The sequence below is a fragment of the Giraffa tippelskirchi genome, chromosome 1, assembly GCF_054371585.1.
Source record: "Giraffa tippelskirchi isolate mGirTip1 chromosome 1, T2T-mGirTip1v1.2.pri, whole genome shotgun sequence".
In the NCBI taxonomy this organism is placed as follows: Eukaryota; Metazoa; Chordata; class Mammalia; order Artiodactyla; family Giraffidae; genus Giraffa; species Giraffa tippelskirchi.
Window position 1 is genome coordinate 104,878,395 of NC_137275.1, and position 22,455 is coordinate 104,900,849.

At 48.4% G+C, this 22,455-nt stretch overlaps 1 protein-coding gene and 1 long non-coding RNA gene across 18 annotated transcripts in view; one reads left to right on the forward strand and one right to left on the reverse strand.

Moving 5' to 3' along the window:
• The window catches only part of LOC145504594 (liprin-alpha-1-like), a 68,139-nt gene that overhangs the window by 19,057 nt on the left and 26,627 nt on the right, over positions 1-22,455 (reverse strand). For 7 of the 17 annotated variants that reach the window (XM_081485711.1, XM_081485721.1, XM_081485806.1 and 4 more), the window contains 7 exons: positions 21,979-22,002; positions 10,987-11,088; positions 10,352-10,516; positions 7,243-7,464; positions 4,803-4,952; positions 2,580-2,801; positions 96-245 (listed from right to left, as the gene is read on the reverse strand). In XM_081485711.1, the coding sequence (XP_081341837.1) occupies positions 96-245; positions 2,580-2,801; positions 4,803-4,952; positions 7,243-7,464; positions 10,352-10,516; positions 10,987-11,088; positions 21,979-22,002 (1,035 nt within the window). The other 10 variants (XM_081485757.1, XM_081485762.1, XM_081485752.1 and 7 more) reach the window with 10 other exon arrangements.
• Positions 5,502-13,434, forward strand: LOC145505778 (uncharacterized). The gene is made up of 2 exons (XR_014053290.1): positions 5,502-6,310; positions 10,233-13,434. It is a non-coding gene; the product is annotated as an uncharacterized LOC145505778 (long non-coding RNA).

Below are 22,455 nucleotides of genomic sequence, written 5' to 3' on the forward strand. Positions count from 1 at the left end.
ATTCCAACGTGGGAGTCACATGAAAAGGTGTTTACCTTCCTTCCTCAGGAATTCACCACTATAAAAGTCAGACACAGTTCAGTAAAAGCCGTTACCTGTCGATGCATAGAATCCTTATCTGCGATTTCATTTTCAAGTTTATCATTGAGGTCGTCGTGCACAGAGGTGGCTTCGCGCTGGGCGGCAAGGTAGCATCTCTCAAGGGTAGTGATTCGCACCTCCACGTCCGTGTTCTGGACCATGGCCTACACCGGGCATTGCAGAGTAGAAAAGGTAAGTCACTATCATGGAACATTCCGATACACGTACGCGTAAAAGAGTTGGACTAAATCCTAAGTTTCAACTCAAAAATAAAGTTAGCGTCCTCAAAATTAAAGTCCTAGACACGGCAGTTTCCTCGGACGTGAGCAAAAACGTGCCTACTTAAAATGTCACATTTGCCACGATTGGCACCCATATGTCTGTATTAACGTTCTGTCTGGCCACTCGGTTTCCCAAGCTTCTCTTCAACATAATAAACCCAAACAGCAAAGAGTATACTAAACTACCCTGTTACTGCATGAATTCCAGGAGGAATGGTATCTGGCATGAAGTCACGACCTCTGTCTGCTACACCACACAGGCGGACTGGATCCACAAGAGGGAGGGACCTTCAACAGATCCAACAGGGACCTCTGAGGCTCGTTTCCTCGGGTAAAAGTCGGAAAACTCTCATGCAATTTCCTCAGAATTCAAGTAATAGTAATGAGTGGAAACAGAAGTCAAGGCTTAACACAACTGGAAGCAGCCTTCTCAAGCCTAATTCTTCTAAAGCAGACTTACACCACATGTATGAAAGGGTCAAACCAGGACCAGAACTTGCTGCTGGTGCAACTCCCGTCCTCCAGGTCAAAATCCACTGCAGGTCCCTCCGTAGTCGACTACTAAGTAACCAATGTGGGCAAAGGCCTGACATTAAAAGTGAAAGGTCTCAAGGCCGCTTTTCCCAGAATTCTCTACATATTGAACTCTGCCACCTAATCTCCTCCTGTTGCCAAAGAGTAGTGGGAAAAGGTTATACAAGCGTGCAAATATTCTGTTTTGAGTTCTCACCTTGAGCTCTCACAGAGAATTACTCACACCAAGCTACTAAACAAGCACAGCTGCTGTAGCACATGTCGGAGGGGTTCTGTCTGAGACGGTCTCACGGGGGAGGGGTGGGGCAGGGTGGGCGCTGTCTGTCTGCCTACAAAGGAGAGGTGAGGCTCACAGGAGGAGGCCCGAACCCTCAGCACTCTTCTCTTTTCACAATGACCGTTAGGCGGTTTCTCATCAATCGTGACAGCCGCAGACACGACCACCAGAAACATCATGACTCTACATGGTTACACAGCACGGGCCTGAGGCTCTGAGGGTGAGCAAACGCCACTCGACCTGTCTGACCGCCGGTATCAATGTCACACATCCCCTCAAGGAGCAGAACCTCAGAAAACTAGAGAAGACGGCCAGGCAAGCTGCCTCAGCAGGGCCCACACAGCGGGCTCCCATCTCTCCGAGAGAACGGGCTCCACAGACGTCACCAGACTCGCCTGAGTGAACCCGAAGGAAATTTCAGCATCATCAGGTATACATTCGACAGGCAGGTGGGGGGGATGAACTGGGAGACTGGGGTTGACGTATGTACACTACTGAGACTATGCGTAAAGTCAACAACGAGTAAGGACCTACTCTACAGCACAGGGCAGTCTACTCAGGGCTCTGTGGTGAAGTAAATGGGTAGGAAATCTAAAAAGAGGGATATATGTAGACACACACACACACACACACACACACACGTATATATATATATATATATATATAAATATAAATATATATATAAATATAAATATAAATATATATATAAATATAAATATATATATATATATATATATATATGACGGATTCACTTTGCTGTACAGCAGACATTGACACAGCAGTGTAAAGCAACTGCTAACTGCTAAGTCGCTTCAGTCGTGTCCGACTCTGTGCGACCCCACAGACGGTAGCCCACCAGGCTCCCCTGTCCCTGGGATTCTCCAGGCAAGAATACTGGAGTGGGTTGCCATTTCCTTCTCCAGTGTATCAAAGGGAAAAGTGAAAGTGAAGTCGCTCAGTTGTGTCCGACTCTTAGCCACCCCATGGACCGTAGCCTACCAGGCTCCTCCATCCATGGGATTTTCCAGGCAAGAGTACTGGAGTGGGGTACCATTGCCTTCTCCAAGAAAAAGGAAAGCAACTAGACTCCAATAAATGAATGAATGGATGAATGAATTTTTCAAAGAGGAACACACTGGGCACCCTAGAACTTGTAGAAATGAGGAGTCCACACCCAGGGTGAGCACAGCGCTAGGGATGCCCTCGTGTTGCTCCACTGCCAATGGACCGCCTGGACCAGGCCTCTTCTACCCCAGAGATCTCGACGCAGAGGCGGGGAGGCCGCCAGTCGCGGTCTCGCCAGCGCTCTGCTCCTACTCACGCAGCCATCCCAAAGCTCAGATCAGCCGGAGAACAAGGGACCCACATTCCACCTCAGGACAACAGACACGTCCGCTGTCACTCACTTCGCGGACATCCCGCTGTGGTTGTCTGTTCGCTTCCTCGGACGCGAGGAGCTCCTTCCTGGCCGTGTCCGGGTCCTCCTCCGGCTCTCTCACGTAGGCCGAGAGGTTTGCCAGGCACTCCTTCGACTGGCTCTGCTCCCCTGACTGCCTCTCGATGACCTCCTGGAGCTCGATCACCTTAGCCAGGTCTTCCTCGTGGCTTGGGGAGCCGTCGGAGGATCTCTAAGGGGGAAAGGAAGCCTTAGACAGACAGCCTTGTTTTGGGAGGGAGGGAACACAGCATTTCCGGGCAATCGGTGAGGTCAAAACTTTCTTCTGCACTCTGGGAGCTCACACGACCCTCACGGCCACTCAGATCTACATGGTGCATTGCTGACAGGTCCCAACAGCCCCGCACAGACTGGATGGTAAGGCGAGAACCAGACAGAGAGCGAGACCGAGGACTTGCCTTTCCATTGGTGCTTGGCATGTTTACTTGCTCGGGATTTACATCAAGCACCCCGTCCGTTAGTAGCTTTCCCCAGTTATTCTGCTCTTTAAGAATCATCTGCTAAACGTGAAGTCCACCGGACTTTAGGAAGCATCACTACGAACAAAGCTAGTGGAGCTGATGGAATTCCAGTTGAGCTATCTCAAATCCTGAAAGATGATGCTGTGAAAGTGCTATATTCAATATGCCAGCAAATATGGAAAACTCAGCGGTGGCCACAGGACTGGAAATGGTCAGTTTTCATCCCAATCCCAAAGAAAGGCAATGCCAAAGAATGCTCAAACTACCGCACAATGGCACTCATCTCACGTGCTAGTAAAGTAATGCTTAAAATTCTCTAAGCCAGGCTTCAGCGATAGGTGAACCGTGAACTTCCAGATGTTCCAGCTGATTTTAGAAAAGGCAGAGGAACCAGAGATCAAATTGCCAATATCTGCTGGATCATCGAAAAAGCAAGAGAGTTCCCGAAAAACATCAATTTCTGCTTTATGGACTATGCCAAACAAAGCCTTTGACTGTGTGGATCACAATCAACTGTGGAAAATTCTGAAAGAGATGGGAATACCAGACCATCTGACCTCTCCCTTGGGAAACCTGTATGCAGGTCAGGAAGCAACAGTTAGAACTGGACATGGAACAACAGACTGGTTCCAAATAGGAAAAGGAGGACGTCAAGGCTGTGTGTCCTTGTCACCCTGCTTATTTAACTTAGACGCAGGGTACATCATGAGAGACGCTGGGCTGGAAGAAACACAAGCTGGAATCGAGACTGCCGGGAGAAACACCAATAACCTCAGATATGCAGATGACACCACCCTTACGGCAGAAAGTGGAAAAGAACTAAAGAGCCTCTTGATGAAAGTGAAAGAGGAGAGTGAAAAAGTTGGCTTAAAGCTCAACGTTCAGAAAACTAAGATCATGGCATCAGGTCCCATCACTTCATGGGAAATAGATGGGGAAACTGTGGAAACAGTGTCAGACTTTATGTTTGGGGGCTCCAAAATCACTGCTGATGGTGACTGCAGCCACGAAACTGAAAGACGCTTACTCCTTGGAAGGAAGGTTATGGCCAACTTAGATGGCATATTTAAAGGCAGAGACACTACTTTGCCAACAAAAGTCCGTCTAGTCAAGGCTATGGTTTTTCCAGTGGTCATGTATGGATGTGAGAGTCGGACGGTGAAGAAAGCTGAGCGCCACAGAACTGATGCCTTTGAACTGTGGTGTGGGAGAAGACTCTTGAGAGTCCCTTGGAGTGCAAGGAGATCCAAACAGTCCATCCTAAAGGGGATCAATCCTGGGTGTTCATTGGAAGGACTGATGTTGAAGCTGAAACTCCAACACTTTGGCCACCTCATGCGAAGAGCTGACTCATTGGAAAAGACCCTAACGCTGGGTAGGATTGGAGGCAGGAAGAGAAGGGGACGACAGAGGATGACATGGTTGGATGGCATCACTGACTCGATGGACATGGGTCTGGGTAGACTCTGGGAGTTGGTGATGGACAGAGAGGCCTGGCGTGCTGCAGATCATCGGGTTGCAAAGATTCGGACACGACTGAGCGACTGAACTGAACTGAACATCCACAAATTTGAACGCAATATTTTAGGGTAATAAGAACTTGACACTGGGACTTAAATTCCAACGTGGGAGTCACATGAAAAGGTGTTTACCTTCCTTCCTCAGGAATTCACCACTATAAAAGTCAGACACAGTTCAGTAAAAGCCGTTACCTGTCGATGCATAGAATCCTTATCTGCGATTTCATTTTCAAGTTTATCATTGAGGTCGTCGTGCACAGAGGTGGCTTCGCGCTGGGCGGCAAGGTAGCATCTCTCAAGGGTAGTGATTCGCACCTCCACGTCCGTGTTCTGGACCATGGCCTACACCGGGCATTGCAGAGTAGAAAAGGTAAGTCACTATCATGGAACATTCCGATACACGTACGCGTAAAAGAGTTGGACTAAATCCTAAGTTTCAACTCAAAAATAAAGTTAGCGTCCTCAAAATTAAAGTCCTAGACACGGCAGTTTCCTCGGACGTGAGCAAAAACGTGCCTACTTAAAATGTCACATTTGCCACGATTGGCACCCATATGTCTGTATTAACGTTCTGTCTGGCCACTCGGTTTCCCAAGCTTCTCTTCAACATAATAAACCCAAACAGCAAAGAGTATACTAAACTACCCTGTTACTGCATGAATTCCAGGAGGAATGGTATCTGGCATGAAGTCACGACCTCTGTCTGCTACACCACACAGGCGGACTGGATCCACAAGAGGGAGGGACCTTCAACAGATCCAACAGGGACCTCTGAGGCTCGTTTCCTCGGGTAAAAGTCGGAAAACTCTCATGCAATTTCCTCAGAATTCAAGTAATAGTAATGAGTGGAAACAGAAGTCAAAGCTTAACACAACTGGAAGCAGCCTTCTCAAGCCTAATTCTTCTAAAGCAGACTTACACCACATGTATGAAAGGGTCAAACCAGGACCAGAACTTGCTGCTGGTGCAACTCCCGTCCTCCCGGTCAAAATCCACTGCAGGTCCCTCCGTAGTCGACTACTAAGTAACCAATGTGGGCAAAGGCCTGACATTAAAAGTGAAAGGTCTCAAGGCCGCTTTTCCCAGAATTCTCTACATATTGAACTCTGCCACCTAATCTCCTCCTGTTGCCAAAGAGTAGTGGGAAAAGGTTATACAAGCGTGCAAATATTCTGTTTTGAGTTCTCACCTTGAGCTCTCACAGAGAATTACTCACACCAAGCTACTAAACAAGCACAGCTGCTGTAGCACATGTCGGAGGGGTTCTGTCTGAGACGGTCTCACGGGGGAGGGGTGGGGCAGGGTGGGCGCTGTCTGTCTGCCTACAAAGGAGAGGTGAGGCTCACAGGAGGAGGCCCGAACCCTCAGCACTCTTCTCTTTTCACAATGACCGTTAGGCGGTTTCTCATCAGTCGTGACAGCCGCAGACACGACCACCAGAAACATCATGACTCTACATGGTTACACAGCACGGGCCTGAGGCTCTGAGGGTGAGCAAACGCCACTCGACCTGTCTGACCGCCGGTATCAATGTCACACATCCCCTCAAGGAGCAGAACCTCAGAAAACTAGAGAAGACGGCCAGGCAAGCTGCCTCAGCAGGGCCCACACAGCGGGCTCCCATCTCTCCGAGAGAACGGGCTCCACAGACGTCACCAGACTCGCCTGAGTGAACCCGAAGGAAATTTCAGCATCATCAGGTATACATTCGACAGGCAGGTGGGGGGGATGAACTGGGAGACTGGGGTTGACGTATGTACACTACTGAGACTATGCGTAAAGTCAACAACGAGTAAGGACCTACTCTACAGCACAGGGCAGTCTACTCAGGGCTCTGTGGTGAAGTAAATGGGTAGGAAATCTAAAAAGAGGGATATATGTAGACACACACACACACACACACACACGTATATATATGTATATATATAAATATAAATATAAATATAAATATATATATATATATATATGACGGATTCACTTTGCTGTACAGCAGACATTGACACAGCAGTGTAAAGCAACTGCTAACTGCTAAGTCGCTTCAGTCGTGTCCGACTCTGTGCGACCCCACAGACGGTAGCCCACCAGGCTCCCCTGTCCCTGGGATTCTCCAGGCAAGAATACTGGAGTGGGTTGCCATTTCCTTCTCCAGTGTATCAAAGGGAAAAGTGAAAGTGAAGTCGCTCAGTTGTGTCCGACTCTTAGCCACCCCATGGACCGTAGCCTACCAGGCTCCTCCATCCATGGGATTTTCCAGGCAAGAGTACTGGAGTGGGGTACCACTGCCTTCTCCAATACAAAGTAAAGCAACTGGACTCCAATAAATGAATGAATGGATGAATGAATTTTTCGAAGAGGAACACACTGGGCACCCTAGAACTTGTAGAAATGAGGAGTCCACACCCAGGGTGAGCACAGCGCTAGGGATGCCCTCGTGTTGCTCCACTGCCAATGGACCGCCTGGACCAGGCCTCTTCTACCCCAGAGATCTCGACGCAGAGGCGGGGAGGCCGCCAGTCGCGGTCTCGCCAGCGCTCTGCTCCTACTCACGCAGCCATCCCAAAGCTCAGATCACTGGGAGAACAAGGGACCCACATTCCACCTCAGGACAACAGACACGTCCGCTGTCACTCACTGCGCGGACATCCCGCTGTAGCTGTCTGTTCGCTTCCTCGGACGTGAGGAGCTCCTTCCTGGCCGTGTCCAGGTCCTCCTCCAGCTCTCTCACGTAGGCAGAGAGGTTTGCCAGGCACTCCGTCAACTGGCTCTGCTCCCCTGACTGCCTCTCGATGACTTCCTGGAGCTCGATCACCTTAGCCAGGTCTTCCTCGTGGCTTGGGGAGCCGTCGGAGGATCTCTAAGGGAGAAAGGAAGCCTTAGACAGCCTTGTTTTGGGAGTCAGGGAACACAGCATTTCCGGGCAATCGGTGAGGTCAAAACTTTCTTCTGCACTCTGGGAGCCCACACGACCCTCACGGCCACTCAGATCTACATGGTGCATTGCTGACAGGTCCCAACAGCCCCGCAGAGACTAGATGGTAAGGCGAGAACCAGACAGAGAGCGAGACCGAGGACTTGCCTTTCCATTGGTGCTTGGCATGTTTACTTGCTCGGGATTTACATCAAGCACCCCATCCGTTAGTAGCTTTCCCCAGTTATTCTGCTCTTTAAGAATCATCTGCTAAACGTGAAGTCCACCGGACTTTAGGAAGCATCACTACAAACAAAGCTAGTGGAGCTGATGGAATTCCCGTTGAGCTATCTCAAATCCTGAAAGATGATGCTGTGAAAGTGCTATATTCAATATGCCAGCAAATATGGAAAACTCAGCGGTGGCCACAGGACTGGAAATGGTCAGTTTTCATCCCAATCCCAAAGAAAGGCAATGCCAAAGAATGCTCAAACTACCGCACAATGGCACTCATCTCACGTGCTAGTAAAGTAATGCTTAAAATTCTCTAAGCCAGGCTTCAGCGATAGGTGAACCGTGAACTTCCAGATGTTCAAGCTGATTTTAGAAAAGGCAGAGGAACCAGAGATCAATTTGCCAATATCTGCTGGATCATCGAAAAAGCAAGAGAGTTCCCGAAAAACATCAATTTCTGCTTTATGGACTATGCCAAACAAAGCCTTTGACTGTGTGGATCACAATCACCTGTGGAAAATTCTGAAAGAGATGGGAATACCAGACCATCTGACCTGTCTCTTGGGAAACCTGTACGCAGGTCAGGAAGCAACAGTTAGAACTGGACATGGAACAACAGACTGGTTCCAAATAGGAAAAGGAGGACGTCAAGTCTGTGTCCTTGTCACCCTGCTTATTTAACTTATATGCCGAGTACATCATGAGAAACGCTGGGCTGGATGAAACACAAGCTGGAATCGAGACTGCCGGGAGAAACATCAATAACCTCAGATATGCAGATGACACCACCCTTACGGCAGAAAGTGGAAAAGAACTAAAGAGCCTCTTGATGAAAGTGAAAGAGGAGAGTGAAAAAGTTGGCTTAAAGCTCAACGTTCAGAAAACTAAGATCATGGCATCAGGTCCCATCACTTCATGGGAAATAGATGGGGAAACTGTGGAAACAGTGTCAGACTTCACGTTTTTGGGCCCCAAAATCACTGCTGATCGTGATTGTAGCCATGAAATTGAAAGACGCTTACTCCTTGGAAGGAAGGTTATGGCCAACTTAGATGGCATATTTAAAAGCAGAGACATTACTTTGCCAACAAAAGTCCGTCTAGTCAAGGCTATGGTTTTTCCAGTGGTCGTGTATGGATGTGAGAGTCGGACGGTGAAGAAAGCTGAGCGCCGCAGAATTGATGCCTTTGAACTGTGGTGTGGGAGAAGACTCTTGAGAGCCCCTTGAACTGCAAGGAGAGCCAATCAGTCCATCCTAAAGGAGATCTGTCCTGGGTGTTCATTGGAAGGACCGATGTTGAAGCTGAAACTCCAATACTCTGGCCACCTGATGCAAAGAGCTGACTCATTGGAAAAAGCCCTGATGCTGGGAAAGATGGAGGATGAGATCAATCGATGGTAATCATGAACTCGATGGACATGGGTTTGGGTGAACTCTGGGAGTTTGTGATGGACAGGGAGGCCTGGCGTGCTGTGACTCATGGGGTCGCAAAGAGTCAGACACGACTGAGTGACTGAACTGAACTTAAAGAAGTAAGTAAAGACAGCAGAACTCCACTTGGAAAAACTCAACTCTAAACTGAAAACAGAATATAAAAAGAAAATTCACGGTGATGCTATCCATCGCGAATACAACCAGGTGATTAGAGTCAGAATTTGTCTTCTACTGGACAAATGGGTACTTAAGAGATTCTGTAGCTCTGAACCACAAGTCTAGTTTACTAGTCATTAAAATAACCCAGGTGGGCAGGTCCTCAATCAGAAAGATAAATAACCTCTGATGTCCACCACTACAGCCTTCATACTTTTTTAAAATGAAAGGATGCAAATGACAAACCCTTAACTGAAATTACACGATGACTGATCAAACTTACCCCGTTACATGTGGCACCTAATCCTTCTTCTAACAAACTCCACCTTTCGCGTGCTACTCATAATCGCTCTCTCAACTCAAATAAAAGGGGCCGAGTCACTGTGTGTTGATGTGTGCATATACCTTAGGGCACTTCTTATTGTATACTCACCCTAATACATGGCTACTGTAACAGAATACCTTTAATGTCTCTCATTGATCTTAACGTTAAGAAAATCTCCTTCTTAACAGCTTTAAATTCTAAGTTTGAGACAACAAAATGTTATCCTAAATTAATTCTATTACCCAGTTTTTAAATGCAAATTGATATACAGAATATAATCAATCTTGAGTCATTTATGCCAACTAACACTTTTTAACTGCGGGCTTCCCAAGTGGCTCAGTGGTAAAGAATGTGCCTGCCAATGAAGAGGGCAGGTTCAATCCCTGGGTCAAGAAGATCCACTGGAGTAGAAGATGCCCACCCAGTCCAGTATTCTAGCCTGAGAAGTCCCATGAAGAGAGGAGCGCGGTGGGCTGCAGTCCACAGCGTCGTAAAGACTCGGACATGACTGAGCATGTATGCAGGCAACGCTTTTTAACCATATAAAACTCTGTCTTCTTACAGAAAGAACCTATTTACAAAAATTCAAGAAGCTCAAAAGTCAACTAGTTACATAAATACGTGCAGCATCCACCTAACAAGGCAGCAAGTGTACAAATTCAAGACGGCCAGGTGGCTGGTACCTTCTCGTCCAGGGCCTTGTGGTGCTCGAACAGCGATTTCAGCGCCCTGAGCACCTCCACCTCACTGGTCATGCCGGCTGGGGACTGCGCCTGTTGCTCATCCGCCGTCATCCGGAGGGACGGCATGTACTGGGAAACCAGGCGCTCCAGACGCTCCAGCAGCAGCTGCAGGGCGGGGCCAAAGGAGCACGTTCAACCTCATGCTTGAATTCAGGGCCGATAACTCCTCTCAGCCTCATGCTAAAGCCGAAACCATGCTAAGGCAAGTCGGAATCCTGCCAGTTCAGCCTAAAGTTAGAGTGGACTTCCACAGTGGCCCAGTAGTTAAGACTCCACACTTCTGCAGGGGACATAGGTTTTAATCCCTGGTCAGGGAACTAAGATCCCACACAAAGTGGAGCATGGACAAAAATGTAAGTTAAGAGAACTCCCCCCTCAAATGTACTAAAATTACATTAGCTCTCATCATAAATTTGAAGCAAGGTATGAGAACCCCAAACTGATCCACCTCGGTCTGCTCAGAGGGAAGATGTGAAAAATAACTTGAAAACAGACAGAGTTTAAAGACAGCAACACGGAGCCCAGTGGTGACCCCCGCAAGGCAAATGTCAACACGTGACAATCCCCCTACTGACCCCGGTGTTGTTCCTTTCGGCTTTCAGCTCAGCGATTTCTTCTTCTCTTTCAAGAAGCTGCTGCCTGCATACATTTAGTCCTTCGGTAAGCGTAGCAAAATCCTAGAAAACAGTGAAATGAGTAAGTAACTAAATGCAAACACAAATTAAAAAGAGAGCAAGATGCTGAAGACTGACCCTGCCAAGTCTTTCCAAGATCCACACAAAGGATCTCCTTGCCCCTCCAGAGAAGAGGGGTCTGCTGACCCCAAGACCACACAGACCACCACAACTCAGACCGGCCTGCAGCCTCCACCTCGACCTGACAGGCACGTGGCAGGGGAGAACCCGGAATCCAAGCCTGCCTTCTCAAGACCCAGGGACGTCTGAGAAACTTTCCTAAACATAAATCCAACAACAAAGTGCATAAAGAGATTCTTAAACAACACACAGACAAGTGACCTAGAATCACTGGGGAGAGTGAAGAAAAAAGGAAAGGTCTACAAGGCCACCAGGCTTTGGAGTGTTCCCCTGGGAAAAAGGCTGATGGCACCCCAGGGCCATCCGTTAGCCTGACTCCACTGAAGTCACCCAGTCATTCAGTAAACAGTGCCCAACACTTGCAAGAGGCATGTAGTAGACATGTGAAGCTATGAGGGTGTATGTTATACACGTAAGCAGTAGGTACCCGTCATTAAGATACTGGACACACTGTCCTGTGCTTTGTAAGATGAGAGACGTTAAGAGGCTTAGCATTTCTGCTTCAAGGACGGACTCTCTAGCTCGATCCACATGCCCCAGAGACTCATCCAGCCAGTGTTTCCCTTCTTGTGGGGCCTCCGCCCATCCTCCAAGCAGCACCTGCACAACCTCTTACAAGGTAAACCTGCTGGGGTCGATCCTGCCCACTAAGGCCGAAATGCCCTGGCCGGCAGGGCCCACAACCGTGCTAACAAGAAACACGACCCCAGTGCTTCACCGCGTGAGGGCCGATCCGACGAGCCCAGCCTCCATCTGCTCTCACCTCAAGCAGCTCTGCATCCAGGACTTGGGCCGCGTCCAAATTCTTCCTCGTCTTGGCCTTTGCCTTGGGGTAGCAGCACTGAAAAAGCGCCCAGACGCGGGCCTTTCTGCGACCCATCCTCACGGATGGGGGCAGCCCCCCACTCGGGGGCAACTGCTGGTTCACTACCAGATACCTGAGCAACGGAGCTATCACCACCACTATTCACACTACGACCATGGCTATTCACACCATGAACATCACTCTCACACACCCCACTCTCACACCCCACTCTCACACCCTCCTCTCACACCCCGCTCTCACACACACTACTCTCACACACACAGCTCTCACACTATGACCACCGCTCTCACACTATGTCCACCAGCACCGGTGTCTCAAGAAGAAATGGCACGAAGGCTCTGCCTCCAGCACGTCTCCCAGGAGCCCGGAACCCGGAACCCACTCAGTCACAAGGGGCTCCGTGGTAACAGGGGGGCTGGGCTCAGGCCCACCATCAAGGGCGCCGAGAAGGGGGAGGGGCTGCCAAAAAGACGGCAGGTGAGTGTGGGGTGCGGGAGAAGGAAGGCCGTGCCCACAGCTCAGGCCCACCGTCAAACATGACCCTGCAAGGTACTGGTTCACAGTTGAACCGAACAGTATGAACTGCTTCAGAAACCACCACCACTAGGAATGAGCATGTCTTCTAAGTGGACTTCTGCCCCTCCACCCCCTAAACAAGCCTCCAGTGAGGCTAGTGAAAGGGCACCCCTGAACTCAAGGGCGTCCCCAGAACCCACCCAGCTGAGGAGGACTCACCACACTAGCTGCCCCTCACTCTCACCCTGAGCTCGGTCCTCCCTGACTGACTCTCTCAATCGAGCTCAGCAAGGGCTTGACCAACCTCGCTCCAGGCACTTAACATGAACCCACAGTGGGTACAGGGGTTCACTCAACCTGTTGCGAACTCGCTCTCTTAACTTCAACCCTGGGCGGCCAGACAACTCTGCCCCGTGGGGGCTGCACGGTGGAGGTTCAGGGGTGTCCCTGCCTCGAGCCCCGACAGCCAGCGCCTCCCAGACCCCCCTAGGTGCTGCCCCTCCCTCCGCCCCCGAGTCTCCCACCCCCTCTCCCGGCTCCACTCCCACCCTCGCGGCTCTCCACTCACTGGGGCACAGGCCACACTGCTCCTGGCTCAGCCGGGACCTCTGCTGTCACTTGAGGACCTCAGTCCTGAGGGTGCTTGGGGTTCTATATCCACCCATCTCAGCCATTACAGACTCCGGGAGAGACACAGGACAGTTTGGGGTCCCGCCCGCAGTTCACCCGGAGCACATTCTGTTTTTTTGGCTTTATCTACTGGAGTTTTCTGAGATGTCTTTTGAAAACCTCAACTGTTGCTTTCAGAAAGACTGTAAAATCACTGTACTCAAATTTAAGAATAAAATCTTCATTTTCAACCTTAACGTGAAACTGGAGGGAAGACTAAAAGCAGTCATTTTTTTCAAACTGAAAAAGTAAACTCGCATGTGACCACGTCACAGAATACACGTCACCGAACCCCTTCCCCCTCAGCCTTCTCCTCCACCACCAGCCGGTCATCACGAGGCCTGCCCTGGGCCGGCAGGGGCAGAGGAAGAGGGGAGACCGGCAGGGGCAGAGGAAGAGGGGAGACCGGCAGGGGCTGAGGAAGAGGGGAGACCGGCTGCTCTGCCCCCAGGCCGAGTGGGCTGCTTGCTCTACCTCCTTCCCAAGTTCAAGTGGCACTGAAACAGCCCGGCAACCTGGGGATTCTGATCAGAAACACAACCGTGGGTACTAAGCAAGGACTCCTGGTTCATGTTTTCCCTGGTATCAAATAAAGATGATCAGTAGAATTACTGTGACTTTTACATGTGGCTTCAGATGAGAGAAGGCACCCAGGGCTTCCCCACTTCCAGTTACAGACACAAGCAGCCTGTAGGTCAGCCTGCCAAAAGCTAGAAAAGCTAAATACATTTGAAAAGAGGTCCTTAGGCAGCCACAATCCAAGATTTCAAACAAAAGGGAAGCCCAGGGAGGGAGCCAGAGGCTGAGAGGGCTGCTCCTTCCCTTGGGGCATTTGAACAAAGCTGACTCTGGGAAGAAAAGGCAGGCAAAAAGTCAAGCAGAGGGGACTGGCTAACACAGCTCTGGATGGTTCCTTGGGCTGGGAAGACAAAAATTCAAGCACAGGCCTGACAACTCAGTCCGGATGTTAGAGACCAAGCTCCCCAAGAAAAGGGAGGCACAGAAAACGGACCCAACACTCTGCCCAAACCGGCTGAGCGCTGAGTATCAATCACCTCGTGGCGCTCAGGAGACAGACGGTGGGCTTCAGGACCTGCCGAGAAGGAGGGGCCCTGGGAGGGACCCCAGGCTTGCAGACGGAGACGCTGGAGGGCTCCTCCCTGGGGTTGGGGGGGAAAGTGGGTGAAGGCTGCTGAGACTGAGCTTACAAGGAGCCCCCAGTCAAGTCACTCAGGCCCGAGTGAACAGACAGCTCTGTCCCCACTGGAGGTCTGCGTCAGAGGAAACTCTGGAGAAGACAGCATCACTCAGAACCTCTAGGGTTTTCCATACATCATGTCCAACATGCAACCAAAAAAGCAAAAAGGGGTGTAACCACAAACAGGACCAAGAGAAAAAGAACTGAAACAGCTCCACAGGTGTCAGATGTATATCAGCATATCAGAGGTACGCTAGAGGTATCAGATGCAAACTTCACCTGCTCAAAAAGATACTTGACAAAAGGAAAAATTTCTGAGAATCACAACCGATTCTAGAACTTTACAATAACAGTGACTCAATTTAAAAACTCAGTCTCTGGGCTTAACATCAAATTGGACGTAGCTGAAGACAGGATCAGTGAACTGAAGAATGGATCGGTTAAAAATACATATATAAGAGGGCGGAAAGTATAGAATATACTGAAGGAGCCCGTTGTTAAACTACGTTGTTAAAATCTATAAAGGGGGCCCCTCACAGTGGGGAAAAGACAGAAAGGGGAATAAGAAATGTCTACAGGGGTTGAAACTAAAGAGCCTCTTAATGAAAGTGAAAGAGGAGAGTGAAAAAGCTGGCATAACACTCAACATTCAAAAAAGGAAGATCACGGCATCCGGCCCCATCACTTCATGGCAAATAAATGGGGAAACAATGGAAACAGCGACAGACTTTATTTTCTTGGGCTCCAAAATTAAGGCAGATGGTGAAATTAAAAGACGCTTGCTCCTTGGAAGGAAAGCTATGACAACCCTAGACAGCATATTAAAAAGCAGAGACGTTACTTTGCCGACAAAGGTTCATTTAGTCAAAGCTATGTTTTTTCAGGTAGTCATGTATGGACTTGAGAGTTGGCCCATGAAGAAGGCTGAACGCCGAAGAATCGATGCTTCTGAACTGTGGTGTTGGAGAAGACTCTTGACAGCCCCGTGGACTGCAAGGAGATGCAACCAGTCAATCCTAAAGCAAATCGGTCCTGAATATTCACTGGAAAGACTGATGTTGAAGCTCCAATACTTTGGCCACCTGATGCGAAGAACTGACTCATTGGAAAAGAACCTGATGCTGGGGAAGACTGAAGGCAGGAGGAGATGGAGACGACAGAGGACGAGATGGTTGGACGACATCACTGACTCGATGGACATGAGCTTGAGCAAGCTCCGGGAGTGGTGATGGACAGAGAAGCCTGGCATGCTGCAGCCCATGGGGTCACAACGGGTCAGACACTGAGCGACTGAACTGACGGACAGGGACAGTGGCAAGAGTTGGATCAAGAATCAGACCATTGACTCAAAAATGCAAACCGCACATTGGTTTCAGCAGCTCTGCGGGTGCCTAAGGCAAGAAGAAAATGTTCAAGCGCTCAGAGGCTTTTAATGGCACAGCAAGACTGAGAGCTGACTTCAAGAACAAGGAAGTCAGAAGATGATGGACTGGCATCTGTAAAATGCTGAAAAACAAATAACCACCAACCTGGAATTCTATACCCAACAAAAACACGTTTCGAAAGTGAAAGCAAAATAAAGACTTTTAGGGCAAATGGAAATGAGACAACTCATCAGCCACAGACGTGAACTAAAAAAACATGAAGGCAGTTCTTTGGGAAAAGGAAAAGTAGTCTCTGACGGAAACAGACAAAACAAGTAAAGACCAACAATGAGGTAACTCTGAGGGTAAATATTAACTCTACAAAACAATGATGATCATGCCAAAAATGTATCTAAAATTTTCAAGTATAACAGTGACAAGGAGGAAACAATCGTGTCAGGGAGGCAGTAAAAGTACTAAGTTAGACTTAAATGTGAAACACACGCTGTATCTGCCAATGTACGCCCAACAACCTGACAGAGGAGTACAGAACTAGAGAAACACTTCATACTTCTAAAAGAAGGCAAGAGAAAAAGAACACAGAATAGGTGGGACAAACAGTAACATGGTATCTACACACTGAAATATCAAAATAATAAATAGAGCAAATACTCTCATTAACAGGTACAGTGTCAAACTGATTATAATTAAACCTATACACTATTCACAGAGGTACATGTTAAGATAGAAGATCTTTTAGACAGGTGAAAGTAAAAGATACCCAGGCAAACAAGGACAGAAAACTCATGTGGCAATATCACTGTCAAACAGTGCCTAAATTAAGAAGCATTACTAGCGATAAAAAGGAGCATCTCATACTGATACAAGTTCAGTCTAGCAAGAAGATGAGGATTCTAAATTTGAATGCACCTAATAACATAACCTCAAAATATCAATCCATAAAAACTGACAGAAATAGAAAAGGAGTAACAGCCAAGTTCATCATCGCAGTGGGAGACGTTAAAGACACGTCTCTCCTGGAACTGGGCTCCCTGGTGCGGAGTCACCTGCAGCCACGAAGTACCTGAAATGCGGCTGGCTCGACAATGAGACGCGCTGCAAGCATGAAACACACACTGGATTTTCAAGACTCAGCATGAAAAACAGAATGTGAAATATTTCACTAGGCTTTATCATGTTGATCACACACTGAAATGATAATATTTTGGGTGTGTTAAATAAAATATATTACAGGTAATTTCACCGACTTCTGCTTTATTCAGCATGGCTACCGGAATCTGAATTACACGAGTGACAAGCCTGCTCTAACTGATACATACGGAACACTGCACTCCCACTGACCCATATTATTTTCAAGAGCCCAAGGAACATAGAACAAAATGAATATATATTGGGCCATTAGGAAAGCTCAAATTATTTCCAAGGACTGAAATAATTCAGGGTATACTTACGGATTGCAATGGGCTGACGGTTTATGTGCCCTCAAGCTTCACCTCGCACGTGGTGATGATACTAGAAGGCAGGGACTCTGGGAGGGGTCAGGTCAGGAGGGAATGGGCTCCCGTGCTGCGAGGACAGAGAGAAGAAGCAGGCAGCCTAGGAGCCAGGAAACAGGCCTCACCAGATGTGGCACCTGCGGGTGATCTTAGGACTTCCCAGCCTCCGGGACTATAAGAAACACCTTTCTGTTGTTTACCAGCTAGTCTATGGTATTTATAACAGTAGCGCAAAATGACTAAGACGGGGCTCTTCATGGAATTAAGTGAGAAATCAAAAAAGGGTCACTAGAAAAACCTCCCCAAACATTGGGAAGTTCAATGACATGCTTCTTGAAGAATTTCTTCAATAAAATTTTAAAAACCACATGAAGATTAGGAAAAACTTTTACATAAAAGATAGTGAAAATCGGGCTTATTCAAACTTGTGGCACGCAGCGAACTGTGTTTAGAGGGTAACTTAAAGCCCGAAACACATATACTGGAAAAGAAGGAAGGCTAAAAATCAACTAAGCCTCTAGCCCAAGAAACCAGAAAAAGAGCAAAGCAAACGAAACACAAGGCAGATGGGGAAAAAAGGAGCAGAAAATAAGGCAACAGAAAGCAAATATGAACATTTTTAAAAACAAAGCCAAAAGTTGGCTCTTTGAAAGGACTGATACAACTCATAAACCCCTAGAGACACTGATTAAGAAAAAGAGACAAAGCACAAATCACCAGTATCAAGGATTTTTGAAAGGGGAGACAACACATCTTGCAGATAGGAAACATACTATAAACCACAGTTCACTTACTAATTGGAGAATCTGCTGGCCTCAATAAATTCCTAGCAGGGGGAATATGCTTTACTTAAATAGACCCAAGAAGACATACAAAATCAGAACATTTTATTTGCATGAAAAAAATTAAATCTGAAATTAAAAGCCTCCCCACAATGAAACCAACTGGTTTTGCCAATCAATTCTTTCCAAAATCTAGGGAAGAAAACAGTAATCTCACAGGAACTCTCGGGGTAAACAAGGAACACTCTGCAACCTTGTTTTAGAAGACTAGCATAACCTTGATACTAAAACCAACAAGGAAGAAGTACAAGAAAGCAAAATTACAGACTCTGAGTATAGATGGAATAATCCTAAATAAAACCCCAACAAATAAAGTCCAACCAAAGGAGAATACATCGAGATCAGGTTGGGGTCGTTTTAGAATCACACAATTTTTTAAAAGTTAAATCGCCACATTAAAGAAAAATCACCTGTTTCAAAACCTGCAGAAAATAAACTTAACAAAATTTAATGTAATAATCTTAGTTCATGACTAAGAAAAAACTCTTGGTCAACTAACAGAGAAGAATTTATATATTTTGATAAAAATGTCTCCAAAAAAGCTAATATCATATGTGATGGTGAAATACTGAAAGCTTTTCCTCTGATTATGGAAAAGAGACACGGATACTTATTCTCACTACTTCTGTTCACCACTGTACTCTGTACTGGAGATCCCAGTCCGAAAAATAAGGCAAGAAAAAGAAAAGGGTTATCACAGTTGCAAAGGGGAAAGAAAGCACTTATTTGAAGACATAATTATGTATACATAAAAAAATACAATTAGAATTATTTGAAATAAATGGAATTAGGAAGTGAATATAGAAAAGTCAGTTCTATCTCTATCTATGAGGAATTTATAATGCCACTGAAAATATCAAGATATCTAACTAAACATGTGCAAGACATACAGCAAACTATAAACTTCTAAGATAAATTAAAGAAGATCTAAAAAAATGGAGAGCTATATATATTGTGTTCATGGATTCTAGAACAACATTAAAGAGACAAACACACACACACACACACACACACACAGATTTAACTGTGTGAGGCGATGCGTATGTTGGGCAATCATTCCATGAGGCCTATGGGCATCAAGTCATCACAAGGTAGACTTGAAATACACACAAACTGTATCTGTCAAGGACTCCTTAGTGAAGCTGGGGGTCTAAAATCAGGGCCTGGCACCTGGTAGCTGGCAGGTGTGGGAATCCGGGTTCACATGCAGGCTGTACACACTCTTAATCACAGGTGAGACCTGAAGCAACCCAGCAAGTCTCTGTTTTTCTTTTTCTGTTTTTCTCTGTTCCCCTTGCCATTTGTATTTAACAGATTCCCAGGATCGAGTGAGCAGCGCCAAGGCAGCAATCATGTTTCCCCATCTAAGGCGGGAGCATGTAACAACAACAGACTTCCCAACCGCCCGGAGATAAGTGGGGTGTCCCATCACAACAAAAAGCAAAGAAACAAGACATTCCCCGAGACAGAGATGCCCGACGGCAGTGGAGACTATGGTCCACCAGACTTCCCAAGGGGACCCCCAGGGGCTTGGAGCCCACGCTGGGCCCCTCAGCTTGAGGCCACACTCGCCTTTCCACCATCCTGGGGGTCCTGGCAGAAGAAAGCCAGGCCACAGAAGGGGGATGGTGTGGCCGGCCCGTGGGACTCAGGGCAGGACCGACTTGGGTCTGTGCTGGGCTCCACGTCCAGTCACCACCCTTGGAGTGTACAAAGTTCTTGGGATCATTGTAGGTTTTTGGCAAAAACCAATGGAGCCAAAGTCACTTAGGATGGTTTTTAAGGAAAAAACCTCACTGAGGATTCACTTGGTGCCAGCCTCGGCACCTAGCGAGATGCAGACTCCTGGTCATCCATGGCTGTGCCTGCAGCCCACCAGGGCAAGGGGAGGCTCCCGGACACCGGCTGCCACGTGGGGTTCTTCCCCCACTTTGAGTGAAGGGCTGCACCCCCTGGATGGACCCGGCTCACCCCTCCACCTCTGATGCTGAGACCCCGAGCCTCCCACGACCAGAGGTTCCAGCCTCTCCCAGGGCCTCCGTGTCACTGCACAGGCCTTGTCCATGCGGCCCCAGCAGGCAGGGTGAGTCCTGTGTGGAGCCTCCCAGCTCGTTGGCCTCGTTCCCCACATCAGGGCCGTGCAAGAGCACCGCGTGTCCACTGAACGAGTGGATGAGGACCCCTAATGATGGTGATGATGACAAGGAGGAGGAGGTGAAGGGGGCTGAGACCCAAGTGGCAGTCCCTGATTCAGGCATCTCATCTGTGCATATTCATTCCTTTAACCTTATGACAAGATCGTGGCGGGGGGCGGGGGGGCAGGGGTCGCGGGTCCTGCCACTGTTTTCACCTTGGAGCCAGCAAGTTCACTCTCGGTGTCCAGGGGCGGCTGCAGCCACTGGCCACACACTGGACAGCTTTAACACAAATTCATTCTCCCCCAGTTCTGGAGTTAGAAACCTGTGACCAAGGTGTGGGCAGGGCTGAGCTCCCTCCAGAGGCTCCAGGGGAGTCCCCCTGGCCTGCTCCAGCCCTTGGGGAACCCCAGGCCTCCCTGGGCTTGTGGCCACATCACCCCGACCTCTGCATACATCTGCACAAACCTTCTCCCCTAGGTGGCTCTGTGCTTCAGATCACCCCCTCTTCTCTTCCAAGGACACCCTTCATTGGATTTAGGATCCACATGCATCCCGGGTGATCTGGTACAGAGGTCAGTAACTTACTTCCATCTGCCGAGACCTTTCATCGGAATAAGGTCACCTTTACCGGCTGCAGAAGGATGGACAGCTTTCGGGGCCACCATTCAGCCCACCATACCTGTCAGGACACACACAGAGACCCTGGGGTCACTCTGCCGACACCTCAGGACACACACAGAGACCCTGGGGTCACTCTGCCGACACCTCAGGACACACACAGAGACCCTGGGGTCACTCTGCCGACACCTCAGGACACACACATACAGACCCTGGGGTCACTCTGCCGACACCTCAGGACACACACAGAGACCCTGGGGTCACTCTGCCGACACCTCAGGACACACACATACAGACCCTGGGGTCACTCTGCCGACACCTCAGGACACACACAGAGACCCTGGGGTCACTCTGCCGACACCTCAGGACACACACAGAGACCCTGGGGTCACTCTGCCGACACCTCAGGACACACACACAGACCCTGGGGTCACTCTGCCGACACCTCAGGACACACACAGAGACCCTGGGGTCACTCTGCCGACACCTCAGGACACACACACAGACCCTGGGGTCACTCTGCCGACACCTCAGGACACACACACAGACCCTGGGGTCACTCTGCCGACACCTCAGGACACACACAGAGACCCTGGGGTCACTCTGCCGACACCTCAGGACACACACATACAGACCCTGGGGTCACTCTGCTGACCCCCAGGCTGCTCTCCCAGGAGACGCATCTCCAGGCTGTAGTCTAGCTGGTGGCGTCTTCTGTTCAGTAGAAATGTGCCGCAGACCACTCTTCCACTGAAATCTTAGCCGGATGCTTTTGCATCTCTAGCTTAGTTTGCTTTCTGAGTATAAAAGACCATGGTTTTAAAAGCCTCAAGTCATTGAGCCCGATCTCCTTGTCTGAATGGAATTGAATGTTTCACTAATAAAACAACTGGATGGAAAATGCAGTGTGCAGACCCCACAGTCAAGAAGATATTGTCTGTAAGGGGGTTTCACATTTCCAGGGAACTCCGACAACATTGTTCTGCATGTGGTTTAAAACGGAAACAAACTATTGAAACTCAAGAGATGCATTAGCAGAGAGAAACAAAGAAAAAGCTTCTTACCAGGTTCAGCTGTGGATCGAGGTTCTGTTCCCCACATGAGAAAAAAAGACATCAAAACAGAGCATTCGAGTCAGTTTCCGTTCATACGAAACCTGCCCATCCTTTCCTGTGGCCTTGTCTAGGACATGTCTGCAGAAACACTGGAGATAAGCCCCATCGCAAAAGAGAGAGGGACGGTAGATCAATTTACATTCCCATAAATAAACTAAGACTCCCTTACCAGCTCACACTAGCAAGGTTTTCAATTGCAGTTCATAGAAGGCTCAGAGCCTCCTAGGATGACTGGCCCAACTTTGAATTCAAATGTGGATGTGTGATTTTTGCGGAAGAAGAAAACAAAACTTCAGTCAGGGCTTGTGAGGGCCCATAGCCAGCAGGATGGCTTTCATGTGCTGGAGCCCATGTCCCCTCACTCTGAGACCACAAATCTACACACCTCACACCACTGTCCATAAACAGATAAACAACCAGGTTTCC